The 27,910-nt window shown below is 53.2% G+C and overlaps 1 protein-coding gene across 1 annotated transcript; it reads right to left on the reverse strand.

Moving 5' to 3' along the window:
- On the reverse strand, window positions 1-26,850 carry C3 (complement C3). Its single transcript, NM_016994.2, is given in 41 exon segments — window positions 1-182; window positions 279-414; window positions 494-577; window positions 2,037-2,120; window positions 2,405-2,494; window positions 2,864-2,969; window positions 4,003-4,092; window positions 4,182-4,269; window positions 5,865-5,916; window positions 6,026-6,116; window positions 6,226-6,285; window positions 6,772-6,930; window positions 8,027-8,190; window positions 9,015-9,171; window positions 10,561-10,659; window positions 11,474-11,633; window positions 11,890-11,965; window positions 12,466-12,669; window positions 13,768-13,854; window positions 13,951-14,017; window positions 15,117-15,329; window positions 16,802-16,944; window positions 17,612-17,697; window positions 18,140-18,248; window positions 18,864-19,064; window positions 19,243-19,314; window positions 19,630-19,759; window positions 19,909-20,067; window positions 21,680-21,886; window positions 22,003-22,212; window positions 22,683-22,829; window positions 22,915-23,030; window positions 23,139-23,265; window positions 23,473-23,575; window positions 23,660-23,750; window positions 23,849-23,931; window positions 24,029-24,123; window positions 24,810-24,880; window positions 24,977-25,139; window positions 25,477-25,666; window positions 26,730-26,850. Coding segments are annotated over 41 exon segments (4,992 nt in total). The 5' UTR covers window positions 26,810-26,850; the 3' UTR covers window positions 1-40.
- Window positions 26,851-27,910: the final 1,060 nt, after the last annotated feature.

Consider the following 27,910-nt stretch of genomic DNA (forward strand, 5'->3'; position numbering starts at 1 on the left):
GATGGGTAAAATACAACTGAAGCTTTATTGGAGGTTGTGGTCAGTTGGGGCAGCCGAAAACCACCATTGTTTCTGTGAATGCCCCGAGGTCTTCGCACTGTTTCTGGTTCTTCTGATCCTGACATTCCTCTGCCTCGGGCCAGTGCTCCACCCACGTGTCCTTCCCAATGATGTAGCTGGTACTAAGGAAGGTAGAGAGAGCAATTTAGGTTCAGCTCCTGGGGGTAGTGGGTGGGGCTAGAGGGGTAGCCACGCCCACATGCAGGGTGGGCACTTACTTGGGCTTTTCTCCCCAGAGGTCGGAGGAGAGGCCCCACATGAGGTACTGCTTCCCTTTCTGCAGCTTTAGGGCGTTTCTGCACTTGACGTGGCTGATGAACCTTCGTTCCTGACCTGCCTGCACCTCATCTGAGCCTGCGGAACAGGGAAGAGGAGGCTGAGCTCCAGCAAAGGGAGTCGGGTTGGTGAGGCAGGAAGACAGAGGGCTGGGTACCTGACTTGATGACCTGCTCGATGGTCATGATGTACTCATCAAAATCATCCGACAGCTCTATCGTCGTTAGCTTGGTCTTGTACACTGTCGGGGGAGGGACAGTGAGGGTTTTGAGCAGGGTTGGTCATGCAACCCTCACCAGCAGATGCACTGACCATGTGACCCCCCGCCCCCCCCCCCCCAAGCAGAGACATTGCTGAGGTGGGAGCCACTGTCAGTCTGTCCCCTCCCAGGAACACACATAACCAGGCATCCCACAGTCATGCTCACACTCATGGACTCAGTCATAGGTTTCTGTGTGTAGTTAAAGATGGCTACAGGCACAGCCATCCATGGTAAAGTCTCATATAGCTAAGGCTATGGGCAACTCCAGGCCACAGACCCATGTACACATCCGTAGCCAGGGTTAGTTACAGGTAAGTAGTCATATACGCAGAGGAAGCTGCTCACCACACAATCACCCACGAAGCTACAATGACAGTTTCATGCAACAATGGCAAACTGCAAAACTGCCCCTGACAGAGCCACGTGCAAGGACAGTCATTTTCACGGTGGCCACGATTGCTATCCAAAGTCACACTTGGCCACTGTTTCACACACAGCCATGCGTGCACAGTCGCAACACAGGTCTAAGTCACTCGGTTGTGTGCAATTACACCCAAAGCTACAGGCACATACATAGCTATAGCTACTGTGTATACATGTGTGAACATGTTCACGTGTCAGAGTGTCGTTGTCAACCTGACAAATCTGGGAAGAGGGAACCCCAACTGAGAAGTCGTCCATCAGATTGGCCTGTGGCCATGTCTGTGGGGCATTTCAGTTGCTAACTGACAAGAAGGGGCTGGTCCACTGTGGGCAGTGCCATCCCCAGGCAGGTAAGCCTGGGCTGTGTAAGGAAGGCAGTCATCCTGTATGGTCTCTCTCTGCCTGCAGTTCCCACAGCTCACAGTTAATGGCAAACTGTTGCTTATCACAGCAACAGAGAAGCCAGTGGGTCTCACATGTACACATTCCTGTGTGTGGAGACTAGAGGGCAACTGTGTCCTTTTTTGTTTGATGTGTGTGTGTCTGTGAATCCACAGAAGCCAGAAGAGGGTGTTGGATCTCTTGGAGCTGAAGTTACGGGCTGTTATGAGCCTGAGGTGGAGTGCTCTAATACACGGAGCCGGCTCTCCCTCTCGTGTTTTGAGACAGGTGTGTCTAGGCTTGCTGACCTGAGAACCTCCTGTCTCTGGCTCACCATCCCATCCACAGTCTGTGCTCCTGCAAGGAACTCCTCACTTCACTCTCATAGGGGACCTCAGTAACTCCCTGGTTCAGCAAGCTGGACCTAGGTGGTCAGTGCCCTAACTACAGTGTCTCCCCAAAAAACATCACACAACACTGACCATTCCTTCACTAGACATCTACATAGTCCCCTACAAAACAATCACCTGCAGCCACAGCCTGACAGGGACACAAGCACCAGCACTGCTGCTCCCTACTGGTCACATACTGTCACACTCCACATGGTCTGATAGCTACCAGCAGCCATACTCACCGTAGTCCACTCCAGGCTCACAAGCCTTGTCTAGTCGTTCATTCAGGCTGACCTGATCCTGTGACTGATGCATGAAGCAGTTCTCTGCAGGGTGGGGTGCACACAGGCTCTTGAGTACCTCCCCCCAACTCACTGCCTGTGTTGGGGCTGGTTCCAGAAGGAACACCTATCCTACTGCATGTCCCCTGGGTGAAGCTTCAAGGCCCTCCCTCCTCACAGGGGTGGAGTGTTTCTGTGGGTGTGTCCTGACTGTGCCCGCCCCCTTACCCTCCTAGTGCCCACCCCCAGGTCCTCCCTTCCCATGGGAGTGGAGCATCTCTGTGGGTGTGCCCTGCCCAGGCCCGCCCCCTTGCCCTCCTAGTGCCCACCCTCGGCACAGCGGCACATTTCATTGTGGCACAGCTTGCTCAGCATTCCATCGTCCTTCTCCGGATGATAGAACCGGGTGCATGACTCCTCTGTGGGGAGAAGATGGAGGAGGAGGTCAGAGGGCCAGGGGCTCCACCTGAGACACTATTCCTGCTAGGAAATACACAATGAGTTCCCTCAGCCCTGAGATGCAAGGTCCCCAACCTCAGATCCTGTGACACCCAGACCAACTTTTTGATGTTTTGTCCTTTCAGACCATGGTCTCTCAAAACCTCCATCTCGAGCCCTGGAGCCCTCGGATGTCAAATTATAGGACTCTGAGATTCTAAGGTCCTCCCAACCTCCAGATCTCTCCAAGTCTCAGAATTTTCCAACTCTCCAAGTCCTCCACACATGGATCCCTGGGATCCTTGGGTGCTGGGATGACTCAGCCACCAAGCCCTACCCTGGCTGCTCACCTAGATTGTAGTAGGAGTAGACCTTGACCGACCCCGGCTGGATAAGTCCCACGTTAAAGAACTGGTGGACTTTGAAGGACAGGCAGTCTTCTTCGGAGTGTGAGATCTGAGGGAAGGATGGGGCTGGTCAATGGATGTCACAGAGGGAGCCCAGGACACACTCCTGGCATTTGGAATCATGGTAGAGAAACTGAGGACCCAGGTAGGTTTCAGAAGGTGTGGGAAAATGAACGAGCGATCGTTAAATCCATCTTCCTTCTCTACTGTGCTTGGAGCCAGACTGTTTGCAGTGTCACTCTGATTTAGCAACCAAGCTCTTGCCAGCAGATCACTATCTACCTGCTGTTGTTTGGATGTGATTTTTCTTCATCTAGGCCACAGCCTGGAATGTTAAGTAGACAGAGCCTTTAAGATCATAGGGCCCACCTTTGGAGGGGATTAATGACCATTTGGGAGGGGGGCCCAGGTCTCAGCAGAGTGGATTTGTTACTGTGATGGTGGGTCATCATAAAAATGAGTCCGGTTTCCTGGACCTCTCTTGGCCCTGCCTGTAGTGTGTGGCCTTGCTCTTGTACTCTCTCCTGCCATCATGCCTGGAGGCTTTTGTTAGAGGCCAGACAGTGGGATCAACCAGTCTTGAGCTGTTATTTTCCAAAAGTTTGAGCTAAATTACTCAATTTATAAGCCATGCTGCCTTGGGTATTTTGTTAGAACAAAATGGAGGGCACTGTGGCAGTGGTCACATGTATCCAGGTGTATCTCTCCAACACTCAGGAGAATGAAGCAGGAAGACTGCTAGTTTGGGGCCAGTTCAGGCTCCATTGAGAGACCCCGCCATTCACAATCAGACAAACCCATGCACTTTTCTTGTGTTATTCTGAAAACTCTAAGATCCTGGAGATTGCAGAGCCACAAGGTGGAAGGAGTTTGGGTCCTGATCATGGAGCACAACTAGACTAGAGGGGAAAGGGGACAACCTTGAATTGGTCACCTTATATTACAAACTTTCTCCTATCCCTCATAGCACGGATCCTATGTTCCCAAGCCTGGGGCTAGCCTGAGCTAGATTTCAAGATGGAGGAGAAACCTATACAGGAAGGGGAAAGGAGGCGCAGAAGCCTCCCTGGGATAGGCATTACCTTTTCTAGGTAGATGATGAGGGTGTTCTTGTTGGAGAAGGCTTTGTCCATCTCATACTTGGAAATGTATCTGTCTACTCCAGAGCTCAGCTGAGGAAGAACAGAGCTGGTAAAAATCCCCCCTCTCCTGAAGCCTCTTCCAATCCTCAGGCTCCTTTCCTAGGCCCAAGCTTCCTCACCAGTTCCAGGTCGTTTGTGTCTGGAATAAAGCCAGTCATCATGGAGATGTCCAGGATGGACATAGTAGCATCCACGTCTCCCAAGTACCTGCACATGGCAGAAAGACATTGTCAACTTTCAGGATGGACCCAGGCTCCGCTTTCTACCCAGCACTGAAGAAGGGTTTGGTTTGGAAAACACTCGTGTGAAAGCAATATAAGTAGATGTGGCACGCACAGCGGTTCGTACTGTCAGCCAAGCATGGCGGTTCGTGCTGCTGTCTCAGCACCTGGGAGGGAAAGACTGTGAGCTGAGTCTAGCCTGAGCTACTTAGTGAGTTGACCCAGGCTAGCCTAGGTTACAAAGCAAAAACAGCATCTTAAACAAAATAAAACCTAACCGAAACCTAAAACTAATCTAAGCTAAACCATAGCACTGTCGAGTGTGGGTGGCTGGCACTTGGAGTGTGGGGGGCTGGCATGGCAGACTGGCTTGACAGCTTAATCTGTAAAGTGTTTGCTGTGTAAGCATAAGGACCCGAGTTTGACCATCATGATAAAAAGAACAAAAGATCAACCATGGTGGCTAACACTATTAACCACTGAGGTATTTCTCTGGTACATGCTCATAGTTCCAGTCCTGGCGAGGTGGAACCAGGAGGAACTCTGGGCTCATTGCCCACCTAGCCTAGGGTACTTGGCAAATTCCAGGACAAGTTGTAAACGAACAAGGTGGAGGTGGTGGTTCAGTGAGGAAAGGTGCCCTAACAACTGTGCTTGACAACCTGAGTTCAATTGCTAGAACACACATGGGTAAAAAGAGAAGCAACTCCTACAGTAATCTTCTGACCTCCACATGTATGCTGTGGCATGAAGCAAGGCACGCATGCGCGCGCGTGAGCACACACACACACACACACACACACACACACACACACGATGATTGTGGAAAGAAGAAACATGTAAGAAATATGAAAATTTCTCTTGGAATTTTTTGAGCATAACATCAATGATGCTTTGGAAGGAAGGAAAATAGAGGGATGGGAGAGATGTGCTGTGTGGCCAGAGGGCTGCAAGCTTGCCAGTGTGAATGAAGAGGAGTTGTTAATGAAGGAGGCGGGGATGGGCTGAGGATGCAGCTCATGGCTATGGCACTTGCTGTGTGCACAAAGCAGGGGCTCGGGCCCAACACTCCCCATGATGGAAAAGTCTTTCTAAAGGAGGAGAGAATAACTGTGGGGTAAGAGACCATGACAGAAAACTTTGTAAGGTTGAGTGGGTTCACATTCACCTACTCCAATCCAGGTCCCTGTTTGGAACCCCAGCACCCCATGGGGAAGACCATGACAGTTAGTCACATGGGGCAGTGCCCGGAAGCCCCTCCTCATGTAGTGAGGCATCCCCACCATCTCACTCCAAGCCAAAAGAAAGCATCTGCCCTTAGATCCCAACCTACTCTGTAACGTACAGAAGACCACGTCCACAAGGAGTAAAGGTGCAAGAATCGTTTCAACAAAGATCGCCTGGGAGCGTCTGTCATGTAAGAGCTGTAATGCTCTTGGGAAGAAAGACTTCTCCCGAAGCTTTTGCCTGAACCTACCATAGCCACTTCCTGCTCTGTAGCCCTGGCCTTGGCTCCCAGCAGATGCTCCACCAGTGTACACAGACCGGCAAGTAACCAGGATGAGTGCCAAGGATTCTTACCTGGTGCAGATGTCAAGGATCATAGAACTCTTGGCATCCTGGGGCTTCTTGGCTACAGACATAGAAAGAGAAAGTGCCTTCGGGTCCTGATTCAGGAGGAGTGCAGGCAATAGGACAGGAGTGGGACTGGAAGGTAATGGAGGGGTCTTTATTCCTCTTACCTGTCTCAGGGGCTGGTTTTATGGTGACCCTGAGGTCAAACTTCTTGCAGGTGGTTTTGCCTTTGACTTTGGCGTGATACACTGTCACCACCTGGTGAGAGGAGAGAAAGTCTCCTGAGAGAAAGGGATGGACAGGGACAGGTGTGGAGGTGGACAGGAGAAGGTGGTGGACGTGGTGGATGTGGGTTCCCCTTTCTTACCGACAGTGTGCCTTGGCCTTTTCCTTTGGCTGTCAGAGAAAAGCCCTCATTCTGCTTGGTCTGCAGAGTTGTGATAGAGAAGAGAAGGTGTTAAAAGCCAGCTTCAGGACCAGGGGAATGGCACAGTAGACAAGGGGCTTGACTTATGAGAGCCCAGGTCTCATCCTGTGAATCCATGTAAAGCAAACTGGGCATAGGCCTGAGATCCCAGCATTGGGGAGGATCCTTGGGGCCTGCTGGCCAGCTAGTCTATTTTATTTGATGAATTTAAGCCCAGTGAGAAACTCAGTCTTGACAAATAAGGTGAGGAATGACATTAAAGGTTGTCCTCTGCTCTACACACACACACACACACACACACACACACACACACACACACACACACAGGTGAGCACACCTATATACACACAAGCACACACACCCAGAGACCAGATTCCTCTGGCTTTGAGGGCCTTGACAGGTATCTCCTGACAGGAATCTGACCTCCCTCCTGCAGCCCTGGCTGGTTCAGAGGGTTGAAAACAAGGATGGGGAGTAAGGCTATACCTCTTCTGATCTCAGGAGACTGCCACTTTCCCATAGCAGGCGAAACACAGTTGGGGAGCTGCGGCTGGGGAGGTGGAGGGACACATCCATGTTCAAGTCCTTGTGGTCAGGGACATCTGTTTGGTATTGAGCCAAGGCTTGGAATACCATGAAGGTAGCCTAGAACCCGTGGAATAGGATGGTTAGGTTTTCATTCTACCTGGCGGTTAGGGTGTGCTGGGGAGAGGATGATGTGTAGGTCAGAATTATGGCATTAGCAGCACACACAGAACATGCTGGAGAATGCACAGACAGAGGTGAAAGGGGTGGATATCCCAGAGCTCCATGTGAGAGAAGCTCAGGTCAGGGCTGGCCAGCAGTCAGTCTGTGGTCTAGAACCCACCAGAGTGTGAAGGGAGCAGCGGAGGTCACTGAATACTGAAGACCCCTCCAAGGGAGTGAGCTTTTGTTCAGAAGTTATTAATGGTGAAAACAATCAGACTCCACTAGAAAATTCAAGTGTAAGACTGAAGATCTAGAACCTCCAGACCCATCAAGAGGAAGGAGTCTTAGACTAGGACTTAGGAGACCAGAAATTAGTCTAGGACCATCTCATGAGAAAGAATACAGCTGGAGTGTGGAGACGTCCAACTCTGAGGATGGCGTAAGGGCTGAGAAGTGATTGACAGCCCATGAGAAAGACCAGGCTGAAGCCCAAGCTCTTTTTGCCTTAACTTGCCAAGACCATCACCTAGACAAAGAGGCTCCGGGTGGCGCCCTCGTGTAGGGCCTACACACTATCATCTCCCCAGCACACCACATGCCCCGGAACACACGTATGACCAAGGTGATAGTGAGAACCTGGGTGGACCTGGGAACTTGGTCTAGAACTCACCCCGGGAAGGAGGGTAACATTTAAGAACCTGGTGGAATAAAGAACATGCTAGAACCCACACATGAGAGATGGGGACACGGGTAGTCTAGTCAGATGAGATCATGTTCTAGAATCTTCTAGTGGGGGAGGCATTAAGAGCATGGTGGAATTAGAAATGTGACCTACAGATCTCCAGTTAGGGTGACATTGGGGGCCTAGAAACAGAGAACACAACCTAGAGCATTTTGATGAGAACATGGAGGAGGACCTAGTAGAATGAAGAACTACTGGGACAAGGCGTGTGCAGTCCCCAAACTCCTCAAGCACAGGAGCTGCATGCCTGGGCCTTGGTGTCTCCTTGGGAGACATAGGAATTAAACATGGGAGCTCGAGGCCACTTGCCTGCGTGGAGCCATAGCCACCTCCGTAGTATCTTTGCTCGTTGAGCCAGCGCACCACAGGAGGCACAGAGTCAAAGTCTTTCAGCAGCAGCAGGGCCAGGAGGGCGTAGGAGGTGGCCTCCACATTGTAGAGCTGCTGGCCAGGCTCCTCCCAGCGGTTCCGATCTGCAGAGAAGACACCCCAGCCCTGTGTAGGCACTGGCCTGCCTACAGTCATGCACTGCCTGTGTAGGCTGGGCGTGAGTCAGGACCTAGCTTTCCCCAGGGCCGGGTGGCTACGCTTGTGTTCAGTGTCCTGGTGCTCAGTGCTGACTGTCAATCTGCGTTATATGGAAGGCAATCAGTCTGCTGGCCGTGGGAGTGGGAAATAATCCTGCCTGTGTTAATGGAGGTGAGAAAATCTATCATCACTGTGAGCAGGAGTATTCCCCGGGATGGGAAGACCAGACTGCGTAAGACGGAGAGCATAGGCAGAGCACTAGCGAGCTTGTGGCTGTCTCTCTGCCTCCTGTTAGGTCCCACCGCCTTGATTTCCGTGGTACAATGGATTGCCCCCTGACTGTGCTGGCAGACCCCTTCTTCCCTTGAGTTGCTTCTACCTGGGCATTTTTATAACAGAAACTGGAAAAGAAATCAAGACCTTTTCTAGCCCACCAGCTTCAGTCACCTTTTCTCCTTCCTTGGATTCATATGCCCAGTGTATGGCTGATGAAAGACACAGCAGGCCTCTTGTGTGGTTTACATTGAAGTGTCAACACTTTAGAGGCTTCCAGTGCAGCTCAGTGTGGGCTATGCATCCTGGCTCAGTGTATGTGTTCAGAACCCACCCTCGTGCCCCGGCCTTGCACCCCTCTGAAGTCGCCCCTTAACATCCACCCACACACTCCTTGCCCTTTAGATGACCCTTCAACATCTCCCACACACACACACCCTTCCCCTCAAGGTGACCCTTCACCCCCACACCCCTTCCCCTTGAGGTGATCTCTCACCTTTGGCTGTGTTCAGAAACTTGGTGAGGTAAGGTTCCTCCAGTTTGTTCATCAGGGCCAGGGCATACCCAGCAATGGCTACTGTGTATGGTCTCTGCAGGTTCAGGTAACTGGCTTCAAGATACTCCCCTGCCTTGTTGATGCTCCCGGGAAGGCTCTGTGAGAGACAGATGGTTGGGGTCTCACATGACTTCTGGGCCACCAGGATAGTATCTGTTGTTCGGGGCTCCCTTGTCTTTGATGTATCTGGCTTTAAGAGTTCCCTAGTTGTTGGGGACCTCTTTGTTGAATACTTTTATGTGCCTAGAGCAGTCTGAACATTAGGTCTGTGCAGCAGAGTGTGACTGTGGGTTCTTGAGCTGTTGAGTGCTGCTTTAAAACAAAGGTGAGTGATGGTTATGTAAATACTGCCCCCAGAGGATGTCACCAAACAAATTGAAGGCATAAAATGTCCCAAATGGGCATAAGCTAGAAACCAAATTCGGCATGTCAGGCTAAGCCTGTGCTCTCCTCCTTCATTGCTGTCACTGCCCACCTTTATTATGGCTTTGTCATTTATTCATTTACTGAATCTGGATGTGCAGTTCTTTGCTTTAAGTTGAAATAGTCCCTCCAAGACGCATAAAGCTCAGGAAGACAATGAGAGACTTAGACCAAGGCTCAGAAGGCTCCAAACATTCAAGTGCTCAGGGCTCTCAGGACCGGTATGGGATGCACAGAGCCCTGCCGTGTGGCTTGCTCAGGTAGCAAGCAGTTGCTGGGGAACCGGCCCAAATGTTGGCAGGGGACCCCAGATGTACAGCTTTTGTGACTTATCACCTATGGTGGGGTGGGCCTTTTGTCAGTTTGGCTGCCTTTGAATCACCTGTGCTTCCCTAAGTGACCCCAACAAACTTGACACAGTGTTCACCAAGCTGAACTTGGGCAGAACCATTTCTTCAGTTGTTCTAGGGTGACAGATGTTTGCTCAGATCTCCCCAGGAAAAGCCACATACCAGACCTCTGAGGCCATAGCAGTAACACCCCACAGGTGTCATGATTTGTTCTCAAGAACAATAGTAAATAGAAAGGGCCAAATCTCCTAGGCAAGGGAACAACTCCTTCCCTGGTCAGCTTTAACTGTCAACCTGACATGGACCAGTGTGTCAATTCAGTTGATGAATTGCTTAGATTAGATCGGCTAGTGGTCATGTCTGTGAGGGACTGTCTTGATTGTTAATTGATGTGGGGGGCGGTCACTGTGGGGTGGCACCATCTCTAGGCAGGTGCTTCTGAACTGCCTAAGAAAACTAGCCAGGGTAGAAACCTGGCGATAAGCCAGCAAATAGCACAGTTTCTCCGGCTGAGTGAGGTGAGTTCTTGGTCTGAGGTAATGCTCTACGGAACAGCAAACACACCTGCTTTTGAGTCCCTGCCTTGACTCTCCTTGGGGTGGTTTGTGATCTGAGCTATAAGCTGAAAGAAACCTTTCCTCCCTTAAGCTGCTTTTGGTCAGAGTGTTTGATTACAGCTGGGGAGGGCGACAGAATGCTGGGAGGACACTCACGTTGACCTGCCCCTCACAGATATCTCTGGCTTCCTGCAGTGCGATGAGGACAAAGGCTGTAAGCGACACATCTGCCTCCTTGGTGTTCCGGAAGCCACCCTGTGAAGAGAAGAATAATGGGGTCTTTATTTTTCCCTACCCAGCTGCCAAGCATCCTGAAGATCCTGAAGTCTGGACTCAGTTCCCCACCCAGGAGGGTCAAACTTTAGTGGGACCCAATTGACTTGGTTGTTCATTCGCTGTCTCTAGGATCCCCTTGTACTGCTGCCCCCACTATAATGGCTGAAGAAAAGCAAATGTGGGTTCTGGCTCTCAGGGCTTCTTGTCTAACTGGGGGAAGGATAAGCCATTCACTGCTCCATAGATAGAGAAGTGCTGCTGGACCTATGGTGGGGCTGCCTCCTGAGAGGCCAGGGTAAGTGGTAAATATCATGAGTCAAAACAGTTAGCAGGGGCTACGGAAATGGCTCAAGCCTGGAGACCCGAGTCTAATGTTCCAGAGCTCACATTAAAAAGAAAACTATCTGTATGATGGCACGAGCATGTAACTCCAGCATTGGGTAGGCAGAGACAGGCAGATGCTGGGACGCAGGGGTTGGCCAACCTAGCTTTCTTGGTGAGCTTCATGACAATGAGACTCTTCCTCAACAACAACAAAAAAAGGTGGTGGCCCTTGAGGACCAACACCCAAAGCTGACCTCTGATCTCCACTGTGCATACAGTACCCTGGAGGTTCCTCTCTCGGTTGGGTCTGTCAGCCTCTGGATTCTTGGAATGCTTCTGGTGTTTTAAACTGTATTCACCTCCTCCCCTACCCACCATTGCCAAATGAACAAGTAGATGGGGCAGCGCTCTCTCCCGTTCCTCCTGGGACCCTCTACCCTTCTCTTTCTGGCATCTGCCTGTCTCTTACAATCATTTCTTGGTGAATCACTGGTCCGTCCTCCTGAAAGACACCATCTGGCTTCTGTTTCTCCAGAATCAGCCATTTGACAGCCCCACACAGGACCTGAGAGTCGATGGCGATGAGGTTGGCAGCCAGAGAGAAGACCTTGACCACATAGGCTGTCAGCCTGTGGGCAGGAGTTATAGGGATACCAGTTGAGAATCAATTGGTTTTAATATATAGATTGACATCTTTACCCACCAACGAGGAGAGAGGGTTGGTGCCAGAGCCACTCAGTTTGGATTTTTCATTTCAAAGCTGCATAACACTGGCTCATTCAGTCCCTGTAGCCTTGAATGTGGACAGAGAGGCCAGACGGCCATTGGTGGGGATTCAGGCATCACTCAGGAAGATGTTGAGGCAGAAGCCGACCTCCTGCTTACCAGGTGCTGGGAGGCCGGTTGTTGAAGGCAGCATAGGCAGAGCTGGGCTGTTTGAAAGCCAGCTGCTGGGTGTACCCTGTAGGGAATAGACAGGGTCACCAAAAGAAGGAGTGGGCTGGTGGCTGGACTGGCCAGGATAGGTAGTGGGAAGCCAAGGGCGGGATGTTACCTATGTGAGGTGGGACAAGGGTTCAAAGAGGATAGGACCAGGATCCTGAGAAGGAGGGAGTTTTAGAGAAGGCTTGAAGGGAAAAGCTGAGAGAGGAAGGGCAGAGTGTGTGGGAGGGCCTCACTGAGGAGAGCAAGGACAAGGGTGCTGCATGGGGCGGAACAAGAGTGTAGAGAGAGAAGAAGGGCCAAGTAGGGCATGGATTATAGAGAGAGGACTCAGAGTGGGTCCAGATATCAGACAGATGAGCCATCTCTGAAGAAAGGAGAGAGAAGGAAGGGGCTTGGAGAACAGACATGGTCTTGGGAGAAGATTAAGGAGGAGTAGGGTCTCAGGAGGAGGGGTGCGGCCTTGATGGTTAGGAATGGAGGGAAGGAGAGTTTGGGGAGCTCTAGCCCAGGCCCCACCTTTCTTGATGAGCTCCAGAGCTTCTTGCCTCTTCTCTAGGCCGAATTTCTCCCACTGTTCGGTCTGATCCAGATAGTGTACTGCAATGACCGTGGGTGTCATGCCAATCATGTTCTGCTCCCCACAGCCAGAGGGGGTCACGATCAGGTGTTTCAGCCGCTCCCCGTCCACAGCGTCCTCGGCCATCTGAGCCACCGGGGTCCCTGCAGCCGAGGGTGGAGGAAAAGGCCTGCTCATGACAGTCTCTGACCACAGAGCCTAGGGCTTGGTGACTGCAGGAGGGTATGTGTGGAGATCCTCTGTGGGTTTGGGGGAAGGCTGTACCCCACCTTGGACATTTAATTTCACCTCTAGATAAAATAATGGCCATAGTCACAGACAGCTCTGGTTTACAGTTCATTCATTACAGTGACATTCACATCCATTGGAGAACAACACACAGAATCTCAAACAATCCCCAAACCACCTTTGTAGTCAGGCGCTGTCACTAGCTCTCTATGAGTGCTTGTCTGAGAGGTGCAGTGTCCCCCTCAATCTTCCTGGATCTGGCCAAGAGTAGCAGAGCCTCTGCTCTTGATGTGTGTGGCTTCTTGTTTAAATGTCTTTACCAGCAAGTGCTGTTTGCAAAACTAATTCCTGCGGGAAGCTCCTGCTGCCGGCCCACAGCATACTGTTTCAGCTGAAGTGGGGATCTGAGGTCAGAGAGGGCCTGTGGTGTCGGAGTGAGAATGGTCCCCTAGGTTTATGTTTCAGTGCTTGATCCCCAGTTAGTCAAACTGTATTGAGAAGGAACAGAAAAGCCATGGCCGTGTTGGAGGAGGCGTGTCACTGGGATGCGCTTTGAGGGTTCAAAAGCCCACTCCAGACACAGTCTCTTTCTTTCTCTGCCTGCTCTCTGTGGATCAAGAGGTAAAGCTCTCAGCTACTGCTCCACCACAACGTCTGTCTGCTTCCTGCCATGATAATCATGGGCGAAGCCTCTAAAACCATAAGGACAGCCCCAATTAAACATTTCCTTTAATAAGAGTTGCCTTGGTCATGGTGTCTCTTCACAATAGAACTGTGACTAAAACAGTATTGTATCATTGCCCTTATTTCTCACAGGGGGAAACTGAGGCATGAGGTGGCAGTATGTTAAGAAATGGCTCCCAGGTCAATCAACTTGGAATTGGATGGTCCAGGGCCTTCCCCTCCTCCATCTCCTTATTATCTTCTCTCTTCACCGTACCCCAGGAGAAGGAGCTCCGTTCACTTCTGGTCCCAGCTGCCCTCCCCGCACGACAGGGAAAAGGCCCTCTTACCTTGCAGGAGAATTCTGGTCTCAGAATCTGTGTCTGGCACTTGGTCACTGAGGTCTGCTGCAGGCACATCCTCCCTCTGCACTCCCCCTGAAGGGTGAGAGAGTGAAGACTTGGATGGCACCAGCTGCCTGCAGCCCTTCCCTGGTACCCACTCCACCTTGCCCTCTTTGCCTGCCTCCTCACCTTGACCGAGGTGTTCTGGATCCAGTGTACGGACAGCCACAGTTTTGTTGACTCTCATTCCTTCTGGCTGTGGATGACGGTGGATAAAATGACAACAGATACACAGATGGTCAGCAGGGCACTATTCAGAGACGGTCCTCCCTCTGCCTCTCTGCCTGTGTGACTGGAGCCTCTCTGCCTGTGCGACTGGACACTGGTTACTTAACCTCTCTATGTCTCAACTTCTTCTAAGGAGGAGGTGATTCAAATGCCTACCTTATATCCATGTATATGTGTACGTGTATGTATTTATAAGTGTGTATGCATGTTTGCATGTGTATGAGTATGTGCATGCAAGTATGCATGTGTGTGAGTGTGAGTGCATGAGTATGCATGTGCATGAGTGTGTGGTGTTCATATTTGTGTATGTATGCATGTGAGTGTCCATGTATGTGTGCATATGTGTGTGTAAGTATGCATGCCTGTGTGTATGTGCAAGTATGTATGTGTCAGTGTGTATGTGTGTATGAATGTGAGGGCATGAGTGTGCATTATGTGAGTATGAGGTGTATATGTGCATGTTTGTGTATGTATGTGTGAAAGTATGTGCATATGTGATTGTATATACATGTGTGCACATGTGTATGAGTGTGCATGTGTGTGAGAGTATGTGCAAATGTGAGTGTGAATGCAAGCATGTGAAAATGTCAGTGCCATATGTCTTCTTCTATCCCTCTTCATGTTTTCCTTTGAGACAGTCTCTGAATGAATCTGGAGCACCCAATTCAGCTAGGCTGACTGGCCACTTCCTCTGGCTTCTATTTGGGTTTTGGGGCTCTGAACTGGGGTCCACATGCTTGTACAGTAGGCATGTTGCCAGCTAAGCCATCTCCTTGGGCCCTTTCTACTTTTAAAAAACTCTCATTACTACCCCTACTGTTCTCAATCCATGATGCCCCTGCCCCACACTTCCCAAGTGCTAGGATCACAGGGCACACCCTACCTGGTTTACAGGGTGCTGGAGATGGAGCACAGAACTTTGCATGAACTAATGAGCACTCTACACTTTGAAGCCTAGCCAGTTCTAACATCTGTAACATCTGGGCCCTAAGACGATCCTTGGTGTGAACAGCAGGGAGGTGTGAACGCTAGATGCGGCAGATCTAGCCACGTCTCCAAAGACTCACCACGACCTTCAGTATCTTCTTGACACCATCACTGATGAAGTGGTTGAAGACGGCGGCCTTGACCTCCACCTCCTGGAGGCCGATCTTCAAGGGGACAATGACATAAGGCACAGCCACAGAGGACTTGGGAGGGATTTCGATGGTCTGGTAGTACCGCTTCTTGGCAGTGGCCATGCTGCAGAAGGCTGGGTTATGCAACAGTTCCACCCTTACCTGAAAGGGAGGGAGGGCCAAGGCAGGTGTGTGAGGGAGAGGCCAGGGCAGGTGTGTGAGGGAGAGGCCAGGGCAGGTGTGTGAGGGAGAGGCCAGGGCAGGTGTGTGAGGGAGAGGCCAGGGCAGGTGTGTGAGGGAGAGGCCAGGGCAGGTGTGTGAGGGAGAGGCCAGGGCAGGTGTGTGAGGGAGAGGCCAGGGCAGGTGTGTGAGGGAGAGGCCAAGGCAGGTGTGTGAGGGAGAGGCCAAGGCAGGTGTGTGAGGGAGAGGCCAAGGCAGGTGTGTGAGGGAGAGCCAAGGCAGGTGTGTGAGGGAGAGGCCAGGGCAGGTGTGTGAGGGAGGGTCTGGGGCAGGTGTGTGAGGGAGAGGCCAGGGCAGGTGTGTGAGGGAGGGTCTGGGGCAGGTGTGTGAGGGAGAGGCCAGGGCAGGTGTGTGAGGGAGAGGCCAGGGCAGGTGTGTGAGGGAGAGGCCAGGGCAGGTGTGTGAGGGAGAGGCCAGGGCAGGTGTGTGAGGGAGAGGCCAGGGCAGGTGTGTGAGGGAGGGTCTGGGGCAGGTGTGTGAGGGAGAGGCCAGGGCAGGTGTGTGAGGGAGAGGCCAGGGCAGGTGTGTGAGGGAGAGGCCAGGGCAGGTGTGTGAGGGAGGGTCTGGGGCAGGTGTGTGAGGGAGAGGCCAGGGCAGGTGTGTGAGGGAGGGTCCGGGGCAGGTGTGTGAGGGAGGGTCCGGGGCAGGTGTGTGAGGGAGGGTCTGGGGCAGGTGTGTGAGGGAGGGCCAGGGCAGGTGTGTGAGGGAGGGTCCGGGGCAGGTGTGTGAGGGAGGGTCCGGGGCAGGTGTGTGAGGGAGAGGCCAGGGCAGGTGTGTGAGGGAGAGGCCAGGGCAGGTGTGTGAGGGAGAGGCCAGGGCAGGTGTGTGAGGGAGAGGCCAAGGCAGGTGTGTGAGGGAGAGGCCAGGGCAGGTGTGTGAGGGAGAGCCAAGGCAGGTGTGTGAGGGAGGGTCCGGGGCAGGTGTGTGAGGGAGGGCCAGGGCAGGTGTGTGAGGGAGAGGCCAGGGCAGGTGTGTGAGGGAGAGGCCAGGGCAGGTGTGTGAGGGAGGGTCTGGGGCAGGTGTGTGAGGGAGGGTCCGGGGCAGGTGTGTGAGGGAGAGGCCAGGGCAGGTGTGTGAGGGAGAGGCCAGGGCAGGTGTGTGAGGGAGAGGCCAGGGCAGGTGTGTGAGGGAGAGGCCAGGGCAGGTGTGTGAGGGAGAGGCCAGGGCAGGTGTGTGAGGGAGGGTCCGGGGCAGGTGTGTGAGGGAGAGGCCAGGGCAGGTGTGTGAGGGAGGGTCCGGGGCAGGTGTGTGAGGGAGGGTCCGGGGCAGGTGTGTGAGGGAGAGGCCAGGGCAGGTGTGTGAGGGAGGGTCTGGGGCAAGTGAAGGAGGGGACAGGGCAGGTGAGGGTGGGTTCATGGGTCCTGGTGGCCCTTTCAACTTTGACTTGCTCCCACCTTAAGTTTCTCCTGTTCACGGTAATTGAAGAGCACAGCTCTGATCTCCACCTGTTCATTGCGCACCACAGAGTAGGGCAGTCGCAGGTCAATGAAGAAGTCCTGCATCACTGTGATCTCATAGGGGTCTGCCACACAAATCCCTGTTGGCAGAAAGAGGAGTGTGAAGGGTCCTGTGTAGGAGGGCTGTGCAGGAAGGCAAAGGCAGGCATCTGGTTCAAGTGTCCTAGTTGCCCATGGCTGATCCCATCTGCAGAAAGGTGAAGACTAAAACACGCACATGTGATTGGCAAATCACAGATGTAGTGGTACCATAACCAGCTGTGTCCAACCTCGTGTGTTTACATGTGCACATGTGTGCATGGGTGTACATGCATGTGGAGGCCAGAGGTCGAAATTGAGTGCTGTCTTCAATTGTTTCTCCACCTTCCTTAATTTTATGTAGGTGCGGGCATCTCTGTGTTTGTGTGCATCTCAGTGCAGTATCTACAGAAGCCAGAAGAGGGCATCAGATCTCCTGGAGCTGCAGGGAGTTGTGACCAGCCTCATATAGGTGCTGGTGAACAAACTCTGGTCCGCTGCAAGATCAGCGAACATTCTTAACCACTGAGCTTTCTTACTGATCCTGGAGCTCATTGCTTGGCTAGACTGGCTGGCTAGAAGCTTAGGGAGCCTCCTGATTCCGACTGCCCGGCACTAGGATTGCGAGCAGGCACTGTGACTCCCTACTTCCTATGTCGGTTCTGCAGAGGGAACTTGGGACGAGTTCTTCACCACTGAGCTGTCTTCCTAGCCCCCCGCCCCCCGTACCTTTCTTGTCGGACAAGCTCACTGCCAGAATCTCCCAGGTGGTGATGGAATCTTTGAGAAAGATGTTCATGACCTTCGTAGAGATTCTGGGCGGGACAGAAGTTTAAACATTAAATGATAAGATCTATCAAAATGGAGAGGATGCTGAGGTGGAGGGACCTGGGGGACAGGTTAGATGGGACCTCTGGGTAGTACCCATGGCTTTGCTAGTTCAGCCCATTGACCTCCATGGTGAATCCAAAGGAGACAGGAAGTTGGCAGGTACATGCAAATCATATACAAATGAGGTAGCCTGGGATGACGCCTTCCGCCCACAGGTAAGAATGTGGAATGGAAGGGTTCCAGCCTCATCTCTCCTCCCCTTTAAGAAGTATATTTACTGTGTATGTTTAAGTGTGTGTGGCATCCTTCTGCCATGACCTTCCTGTGGAAGTCAGAGTCTGTGGGATTTTGTTCTCTCCTTCCACCGTGTGGGTCAAGTGGTGAGTCTTGGTGGCCAACATCTTTGTTCACTGACCAGAGCCTTACCCATTTTTCTCTGGTTCTTTCAACTCTTCTATGGTCCACAACCAGCTCTCTGGGAAGTGGCTTCTAGAGATAATATCTTCTTCTGGGATTATGTCTTCATCCACATCACCTGAGGGTAGGTAGATTTGATTTGGAAAAAGACCTACTTTGCAAGTCTCCCTTGCAAACATTTCTGAGCTGTATGAATGCATTCATCACTGTGTGACAGTTTCCCACCAGCCCCAGGCACACTGGTCTGTGGGGATTCCTCTCTCCATCAAGGAACTAAAAACTAAAAACCATGTTCTACAGATGTGTTCCTATCAAGGTGAGCATCATCCAAACTGGTTGGGAACTCAATAGGTAGTCCATGCAGGCCTGGGACCTGCAGCGATCCTCCTGTCTCAGCCTCCTGAGTGCTAAAATGACATACATGTGCTATCACACCTAGCTTCAATGTAGGAGAATTTATCTTCATTTTGCTGAAGATGTATTGCTTTGTGGGATGGGGGTATAGGTGTGGAAAAGCTGATGCCCAACATGAGAAAAGCCCTTGGCTCCCTTTCTTTAGTCTAAGACTAAGTCTTTCCTTTAGTATAAAGCTCATCCCCGTCCTTTACCCTACCAGGGGACAGGGCTGGTCGCACCATCTTTGGGCCTCCCTTCCAGCAGAGAGGTGCAGCCGCCCATCACTGGGCAGGTGTGTCCCCCCTCCACCCACCCCACCCTACAGGTCACCACTCACTCCTGGCCAGGCCCAGCACATGGTCTCTTCTGTGCTGCTCACGAAGCTTGGTGATATAGTTGCAGCAGTCCATGAAGGCCTTCAGGCAGCTCTCGCCCTGGGTGATGAGGCGAGCCCGGCGCTGGCAGCTGTACTTCATAGGGATATCACGCATGCCATCCTCACAACACTTCCGCAGACCCTTGTCGGTGTACTGACCAGCTGTGGGAGGCCCAGACCTGGTGTCAGCCTTAGCCGTCAGGAGAGCATTGGACTAGACTTCAGGTAGAACTTCCCTTGGGGCAGGACCAGGAAGGCAACCCTTTCCTTCTCCTGTGAGATTTTAACAGGATGGGTGTGGGTGATGCGTGGAGATGGGGGTCAGTAGAGGATTCCTAACCTTTGTCCATCCTCCTTTCCATCAACTGCACTGAGCGACGGCGGCGGGCAGCTGGCTTGGCGCACTCAGGATCTAAGGGAGAAAGAGGCAGGAGGGGCAGGGTAAGGCTGCGGTATGACGGTCGCACCCTTTTGCTAGTAGAAGAGACTGAGGCTCAAGAAGCAGCAGTAAAAGCTAGTGAGATGGTTCATGGGGAAAGGGGGCTTGCTGCTCATCCAGATGTTCTGAGTTTGATCTTTGGGGCTCACAAGTTGGAAGTTCTCACAACAGAGTGGTATGAGTTGTCTTTTGACCTCCATATGGATGCCACAGTGCACACACACACACACACACACACACACACACACACACACACACAATGTGTCTACCCCTGGTCTCTTTTCTTACCTTCTCTCTGATCAGTCTGCAGGCCTTGGTTTGTCTTGAAGGTCAGGCCAGCATCCATGAAGACACCCGCATAGTTCTTCCCACTGCCTGGGGTGCAGCCAATGTCTGCCTTCTCTACTACATCCCAGATCTGCAAGTGGGGCAGTATGGGGTGGATGGAGGGGTGAATAGAGGCCACCAATGCACTGTGAGACTCAAGCACGCCATCCCTGCCCCTCCTCACCCTGCCGTCCAGCCCTTGACAGACTCCAGGTGAAGCTGAGGGACGCAGGCTCTTACCTTGCTCTGTGTGAGTTTGTTCTTCTTGTTCAGCACAAACACCCCCTTGTCCACAGCCACTAGCCCCACTCGGGCCCCCTGGTTCCCCTCGATCCTTAGTGTCGTTTGATGCCCAGGCGCGGGCTGTCGGTTATCTCTTGGGTCACCTTTCACCACCAGCTAGAGAGAGAATGAGGACGCAAGACAGGGAAGAGTTATTTTTGGAAAACCTACAGAGGGAGAGCAGAAGGAAAGGAAGAGAAAGGAGGCAGAGAGAACAGAGAACATAAGGGAAGAGAAAAGGGGAGGGCAAAGGGACAGTGGGGGAGAAGAGACAAGCAAAGGACTGAGGTGAAGAGAGAGAACATGGAAGAGGAGAGAAAACGAGGGGTTGCAAATGGTGGGAATCAGGGGAAACAAAAGCAGGTAGAACTCTGTGAGTCTGTGAGCCCGGCCTAGGCTGGTCTACACATTGAATTTCAGGACAGTCAGAGTTGCATGGCGAGACTGTCTTTAAAAAAGAAAAAGGGGGTGGGGAGGAGGACTCGATATGCCTACACAGGGAGGGGGAGGACTCACTGGGCCTACACGGGGAGGGGGAGGACTCACTGGGCCTACATGGGGAGAGGGGGAGGACTCACTGTGCCTACACGGGGAGGGGGAGGACTCATTGGGCCTACACGGGGAGGGGGGAGGACTCACTGGGCCTACACAGGGAGAGGGGGAGGACTCACTGGGCCTACACAGGGAGAGGGGGAGGACTCACTGTGCCTACACAGGGAGGGGGAGGACTCATTGGGCCTACACAGGGAGGGGGAGGACTCACTGGGCCTACACGGGGAGGGGGGAGGACTCACTGGGCCTACATGGGGAGAGGGGGAGGACTCACTGTGCCTACACAGGGAGGGGGAGGACTCATTGGGCCTACACGGGGAGGGGGGAGGACTCACTGGGCCTACACAGGGAGAGGGGGAGGACTCACTGGGCCTACACAGGGAGAGGGGGAGGACTCATTGTGCCTACACAGGGAGGGGGAGGACTCACTGAACCTACACGGGGAGGGGGGAGGACTCACTGGGCCTACACAGGGAGGGGGAGGACTCACTGGGCCTACACGGGGAGGGGGGAGGACTCACTGGGCCTACATGGGGAGAGGGGGAGGACTCACTGTGCCTACACAGGGAGGGGGAGGACTCATTGGGCCTACACGGGGAGGGGGGAGGACTCACTGGGCCTACACAGGGAGAGGGGGAGGACTCACTGTGCCTACACAGGGAGAGGGGGAGGACTCACTGTGCCTACACAGGGAGGGGGAGGACTCATTGGGCCTACACGGGGAGAGGGGGAGGACTCACTGGGCCTACACAGGGAGAGGGGGAGGACTCATTGGGCCTACACGGGGAGAGGGGAAGGACTCACTGGGCCTACACAGGGAGAGGGGGAGGACTCACTGAACCTACACAGGGAGGGGGAGGACTCACTGTGCCTATACGGGGAGGGGGAGGACTCACTGTGCCTACACAGGGAGGGGGAGGACTCACTGGGCCTACACAGGGAGAGGGGGAGGACTCACTGTGCCTACACGGGGAGAGGGAGAGGACTCACTGGGCCTACACAGGGAGAGGGGGAGGACTCACTGTGCCTACACGGGGAGGGGGGAGGACTCACTGGGCCTACACAGGGAGGGGGGAGGACTCACTGTGCCTACACAGGGAGGGGGAGGACTCATTGGGCCTACACGGGGAGAGGGGGAGGACTCACTGGGCCTACATGGGGAGGTGGGAGGACTCACCGTGCCTACACAGGAGTCCTTCACATCCACCCACACTGAGTCGGCCACCACCTCCCTTTGGCCATTAGCTCCAATCAGGGTGTAGTAAGCCACCAGGCGGAAGGAAGGTATAAATTCTGGAGTGATGGGCAGTGACAAGACCACCAGGTCCTGGCCAGGCTCCCGAACCTGACGGCCTGCCTTCAGTAACTTCCCCTTGTTCATAACCTGGAGGGATAATGGGCTGGCATAAGAACCAGGCGGGGCAAGGCAGAATGAGTCCAGGATACCCCAGGGCTGGGTAGGAATCCCTGGGGTGCCGGAGGCCCCTGGTGGTCACGGACCAGATAGGTGTAGTATCGGATCTTGGCCTCTTGGCCAGCGTCCGTGCGCAGGTGGAAGTTGACATTGAGGTTGTCCCCAGGCTTGAGCTCCACCCGAGACACTGACAAGTGCAGGTAGTTGTTGGAATTGTGCATAGTGCTGTAGGGCTGGGCCTGCATCGTCCTGGTGGCCTGCCGCGCGTCCGGGATACCCTCCTTCTTGGTGCGGACCTGGGGGAGGAATCCAGAGAGAGGCACGGCGGTTCCCAGAGCTGCTCACACAGGCTCTGTGATGGTTAATATTGATGGACAGCTTGATGGCATCTCAAATCAGCCAGGTGAGGAGCTCTGGACCTGCTGGCCAGGAGTTTTCTAGATTAGGTTAAATGTGTGGGTGGTACCGTCCTCCCTGAGCTAGTGGACCGGACAGGATAAACACGAGAAAATGAGCTGTGAGCAGGATTCATTCATGTCTGCTAATGGAATGCGAATAGCTGCTGTGTGCTCCTCCTTCTGCGCCTACCAGCCTGTAGCCTCAGTGTGAGGCATGATAGACATGCCCGCTTTAAGTGGCTTTTGTCAGGTGCTTTGTTACAACAACATGGGATCCTCTGGGTGAACCACAAAAGGTGTCATGAAAACCAGCAGAGCCCCGTGTTTCCCTGACTGTGAGGACCAGGGCTGGAGCTCCAGGTACTCACCGTGATAGTCAGGGGTTGGCGGTTGTTGGGTGTGTTGACGCTCAGCTTGGCCACACCGTCATCCTGGGTGAGAGCCTGCGCGTCGGATCCCTGAGTGACTACTGGCACTCTTCGGGCTGGAGAGCCATCAGGGTTGGTCACAAACACCTGTGGACGGAGTCAGGTGGAGAAGGGTCAGGCAGTGTGGTCAGAGTGGCTGAAGGTGGAAGTGAGGACTGGCTCTAGATCTTACCATGAGGTCGAAAGGCATGGCTGGCTTGAAGAATTTGGGTGTCTTGGTGAAGTGGATCTGGTACGGGGAAGTGACAATTGGGATCCCACTGCGCTCTGCCTCTACCATGTCGCTACCTGAGGAGACGGATGGTTCCAGTGAGAGCAGGCTTCCCAGCAGCCCTTCAGGGCCAAGCCTCCTTTCTCAGACTAGCCTTGCCACGCCTTCATCAAAGCAGGCCTCACCTGAGTGCAGGATAACAGTGACAGAGACGTACAGGGACTTCCCCACTAGGGCTTCTGGGCTGGAGGGCCGTACCCCGTCCATCAGCACTTTTCGGCTGAGCACTGCCTCCCCTGAACCATCCTCGATCTGCAGAAGATAGGAGAGCATGAGGACGGGCAAAGATCCCCAAGAGAGGGGAGGCTGGGAAGGGGAGGAGTCAGAATGGGTGGTGGCCTGGCTCAGCAAGGTGAGGAACTGGGAGGGGCTAAGAGATGGGATGGGCTCAGGGATGATTATGGGGGGTGGTCTCAGAAGGAGGCTGCCTTCCAAGCTCTTCAAGGGGCAGGGCAATACCAGCACGCGGGTGAGGGACTGGGCCAGAGAAATCTTCTTATCCTCATCCTGGACCCCAAAGATCACGAAAGCTGTCCCGTCCACGTTCTTCCCATACAGGAATCTGAGAGACAAGGAGACTTGGGGTCCTGGAGACTTCTCTGGCTGTGGCTGAAGACCTCCCCCCATGTGTCACCCCCATCCTCACCTGGCTGTGATGGAAACTTCCAGGCCCTTTGGGTCATCGATGTAATAAAATTTCTCTGTAGGCTCCACCAGGACTTCGAAACTGGGCAGCACTGGGATGGGGTATGAAGATGATGGTGCCTGGTATGGCTGCCAGGACAGCATAAGAGCAACGGCCTCACCCTCAACCTGTTGGTGCCCCAAGACTTACCGTATTCCTTCACCTCAAACTCTGCAGAGAAGGTCTGCTTTGGTGCATGTTCATAGAAGGCTCGGATCTTCCACTGCCCCATGCTGCAAGAATATGAGGAATGTGGCAGGGCCTCCAAGCACCTCTTCCCCATCCCTCTCCTGGGACAGGGGTGTCCCATTTTGGGAGACCCAGATATACTTGACCAGTTCTGGAATGTTCCAAGACAAAGGCAAGATGCCATATTGGTTGTGGGAAGATAGAATGTCTCTCTTGATGGGAACGCCGTCCGGGGTCTGTAAGAAAGGCATATGGGATAAAGCAACTCTTCAGATGCACGACCACCCCATCTATGTTCACTGAGGTGGCAGTTAAGAACACAGACCTGGGCAACTCAGCCTAGGTTCAAATCCCTACTGGGCCACTTATAAGTTCTGTGTTCTCATGTAAATAGCTCAACCTCTCTGTGAATTTCCTTTTATGTTTAGGACATAGTTCATGCAGCAAAGGCCTGGGTATTTAAAAGATGAAGGGTGGTGTGTGTGTGTTTGGAGCAGAGGGAGCAAGAGACAGAGAGGGAGGAGGAAGGCAGGGAGGAAACTGCACAGGATGAGCAGGACCTTGTGCCTTGCAAGGAAGACTTTAACTCTAAAGAAGTGGAGCCATAGAGGGTTGTAGGGAAAGAAAGGAGAGATCTTCGCTCAGGTTCTAACAGGGGCCCGGCCTCTCCTGGAGGAATGGATGGACTATACAGAGTTACTACTCATTCATCCCAACCTTCAGATAGGGAGACTGAAGTGCAGGGATTTCCCTGGAGTTGGATTCCTCAGTGTATGACCTATGGGTCTTCCTAGGTCCCTGGTCTCTGCACTGATCACTCTGTGTAGCCATGTGTCCATGGACCACCTCAGTGGACTGGGCCTCAGAGGGGAGGGGACTCAGAGAGGAGGGTATCCATCTCTGGGAAACTCGGCAACTGTACCTCAATGACGATGACGACTGTCTTGCCCACAGGCAATAGGTTGTTGTCCACAGTGAAGATCCGATAGAAAACTGGAGGGTGTGGGGGAGACAAGCAGAGTCCTGTTAGACCTAAGGCTCGGGGAGGACCTTCGAGCCCTGGGGTGAGCAACTTCCTACAGCCCTTACCAGTGGAGCCTGGGGTGTAGATGGTCTTGTCTGTCTGGATGAAGAGGTAACCACTCTGAAAGCTTACTAGCACCGCTTTCTCCACCACTGTTGCCCCGAAGTTTGCCACCACTGTCACGTACTTGTGCCCCTTATCTGCATTGAATTCCTTACTGGCTGGAATCTATGCAAGAGCCAAGGGGAAGTCAGGAGTCTTCCGCAGGGAGCGGTGCCCAGAGAGATCCTCTCTCTCCTCAGACAGGAGAGTCTCAGAGAGGGGGGACTCAGAGTGGAGGGACTGAGAGAGGGGGGACTCAGAGGAGAAGGAATCTGAGGGGAGGGGCTCAAAGGGGAGGGCCTGGGGGAAGGGAACTCAGGGGAGAGGGGATCAAAGGAGGGGGTGTCAGAGGGGAGGGACTCAGAAGGGAGGAGCTCAGAGGAGGATATGGGAGGCAGCACAGAGGACCCAGGTGGACTGGAAGGGGCTATGGCTGACTATAGTTCCCTAGTTCCTTGCCCACCTTGATGGAGACCCTGTTCAGATGTCCAGTGGCTCCTGTCAACACTGTCTTCTCACTGGTCAGCACTTGCTTCTTTAGGAAGTCTTGCACAGTGACAGTGACTGGGACGTCACCCTGAGCATCATGGGCCTCTAGTATGAAAGTCTCTTCACTCTCCAGCCGCAGGACATTGGGAGTAATGATGGAGTACCTGGCCGTGGGATGTGGGAGCAGATGTCACCTCAGGGCTTGAGGCTTCAGCCCATTTCCTAGTTCCAGAGAGTTCTCAGTGCTGACTGGGACACCTGCCAGAGCAGACACCCGATGCACGTTCCTCCCCACGTGAAGCACCAAGGTACCAAGCGTCAGCCCACTTTCCCTCAGCCACCAGAAGCTGGCTTTCCCTGGCTTCAGCACTGGGTACCAGCCATAAAGATTTGGCTTGAGCTGAGAAAGTGCTCTCTCTACCACTAAGCTACACCTCAGCCTCTTCTCACTTTTCTTTTTGGAAACAGCATCTCGGTAAGTTGTTCAGGTAGCCCAGGCTTGGCTGGAATATGTACAATTCCTGCCTGGGCTTCCAGAGTAGCCAGAATAACAGGTCCATGTAATCAGGCCCAATGTTGAGCTTGGCTCTTGATAGTCCACACAAGGACTACAGACTCCAACAACCCTCCAGTCCTCCAAACTTACCACTGCCTAAACCACAAGACACCGCAGAGACCCTAAAATCTATAGACCTCCTTTTCCATAAGTAGGCACACCAATGCTACAATGCCTGGGTTCTATGAACATAAGACTGTATAAACAGCAAGCAAACATATTCTCTCTCTCTCTCTCTCTCTCTCTCTCTCTCTCTCTCTCTCCCCCCCTCCCCCCTCTGTATGTGTGCATGTGTGTGTACACAGTGTAGAGGCCACAGGAGGCTGTCAGGTGCCCTGTTCTATAACCCCCCCCACACACACACCTTGAGCCAACATCTCCTCTTTCTGCACCTTCCACTGAGCTGCCAGCCAGCAAGCTCCAGTATCCTGTCTCCAGCCCCACAGTGTGGGGTCACAGGCTCTTGAGGCCACTCCTGGCTTTTCCATGGGCGCTAGGAGTTTGAACTAAGGTTGTTGTGATCACGTAGCAGTACTTCTTACCCACTGAGCCATCTTTTAGCCCCCAGCACAAATTCCTAACATCCCTGTCTCCCCCCCACATAAGCCACACTCACCCAGGTGCTTCCTAAATTCTATAAGAAACTGCACCCCAAGAAGGTAACTACTTACATGGGGCTCCCCAGAGCTAGCAGGGAGCTGGCCAACAGCAGCAGTAGCACTAGTAGCTGGGACCCTGACGTGGGTCCCATGGTAAAGGACAAAGGTGGAAGGAGTGAGGGGTAAGGGGTAGGGGTGGGCAGTGGTAAGCCAGGGCTGTGGCCACTGCCTTTTTATGTGGTTCTCCTCTCTGGCCCTTCCCTGTTCCTGCCCCAGGGGCTGCCCCAGATTTCGCAACGTGGTTTCCTAAGCTGTTCACAAACCTGGGGCAACAAGTCTTGGGGTGAGTAACCCCAGGCACATTTCCACTTTCCTGGGGCTCAGCATACCTGCCTGGCTCAGGCTTCTCTCGAGGTCAAGGCCAGATGCTGAACCTGGGCTGGTCCCTGTTGTACTTGGTTGCACCAGAGACCATTAAAGTCTGGAGTGACCTCCTCCCACAATTAGCTGGGTCCCAGTAACCCAGCACTTCTGTCAGTCTGGTCCTCCCCACCCCCCAGGTCTTGCTAAATCAGTGGTTCTCAACCAGTGGGTCGAGACACATTTGGGGTTGCGCACTGTATATCCTGTGCACCTTACCATTCATAACAGTAGCTAAGTTACAGCAGTGAAGCAGCAGCAAAAGCAGGGCACGAGGAACTGCATGGAAGGGGCGGGTTTAGGAAGGCGGAGACCACTGTGCTGAACCGTTCTGAACTCCTGCCCTCAAGCAGGCCTCCTGACTCTGCCCTCCCAGTTGCTGGGCATTACCAAGGCCTGCCTATGCATTTATAGTCCAAGCCTTTTCTGTGAGGAGGACGGGGTGGGGCAGGTCCTCACCACAGTCCCAGCTGTGTGGAGCAGGTTCTGAAGCGGGGAAGAATCCTGTTCTTTAGAGGATCTGGGAGGGTTTCTTGGGAGTGGGGTGGTTAAGCTTTAGTTTTGAAGGCGGCCTAATAGTTCACCCTCCAGGAGGTGTGCTTGCTTTCTAGGGAAAAGAATGAGCGAACCTTACCTACCCTGTCACTCAGGGTGGCTGAATGACCACGGCAGACTTTGAGAGTCATGGAGTGCTCTTGGTTCTGCCTTGGACTTGTCCTGAACCTACAAGGTACAGTTCTAGTGGTGTAGTAGGCAACTAATGATTCACAAGGCTTGCTATTTATAAAGTACAAATAGTGGCTTTGGAATACAGCTCAGTGAGGAAGTCCTTC

This window comes from Rattus norvegicus, chromosome 9, assembly GCF_021556685.1.
Source record: "Rattus norvegicus strain SHRSP/BbbUtx chromosome 9, alternate assembly SHRSP_T2T, whole genome shotgun sequence".
NCBI lineage: Eukaryota > Metazoa > Chordata > Mammalia > Rodentia > Muridae > Rattus > Rattus norvegicus.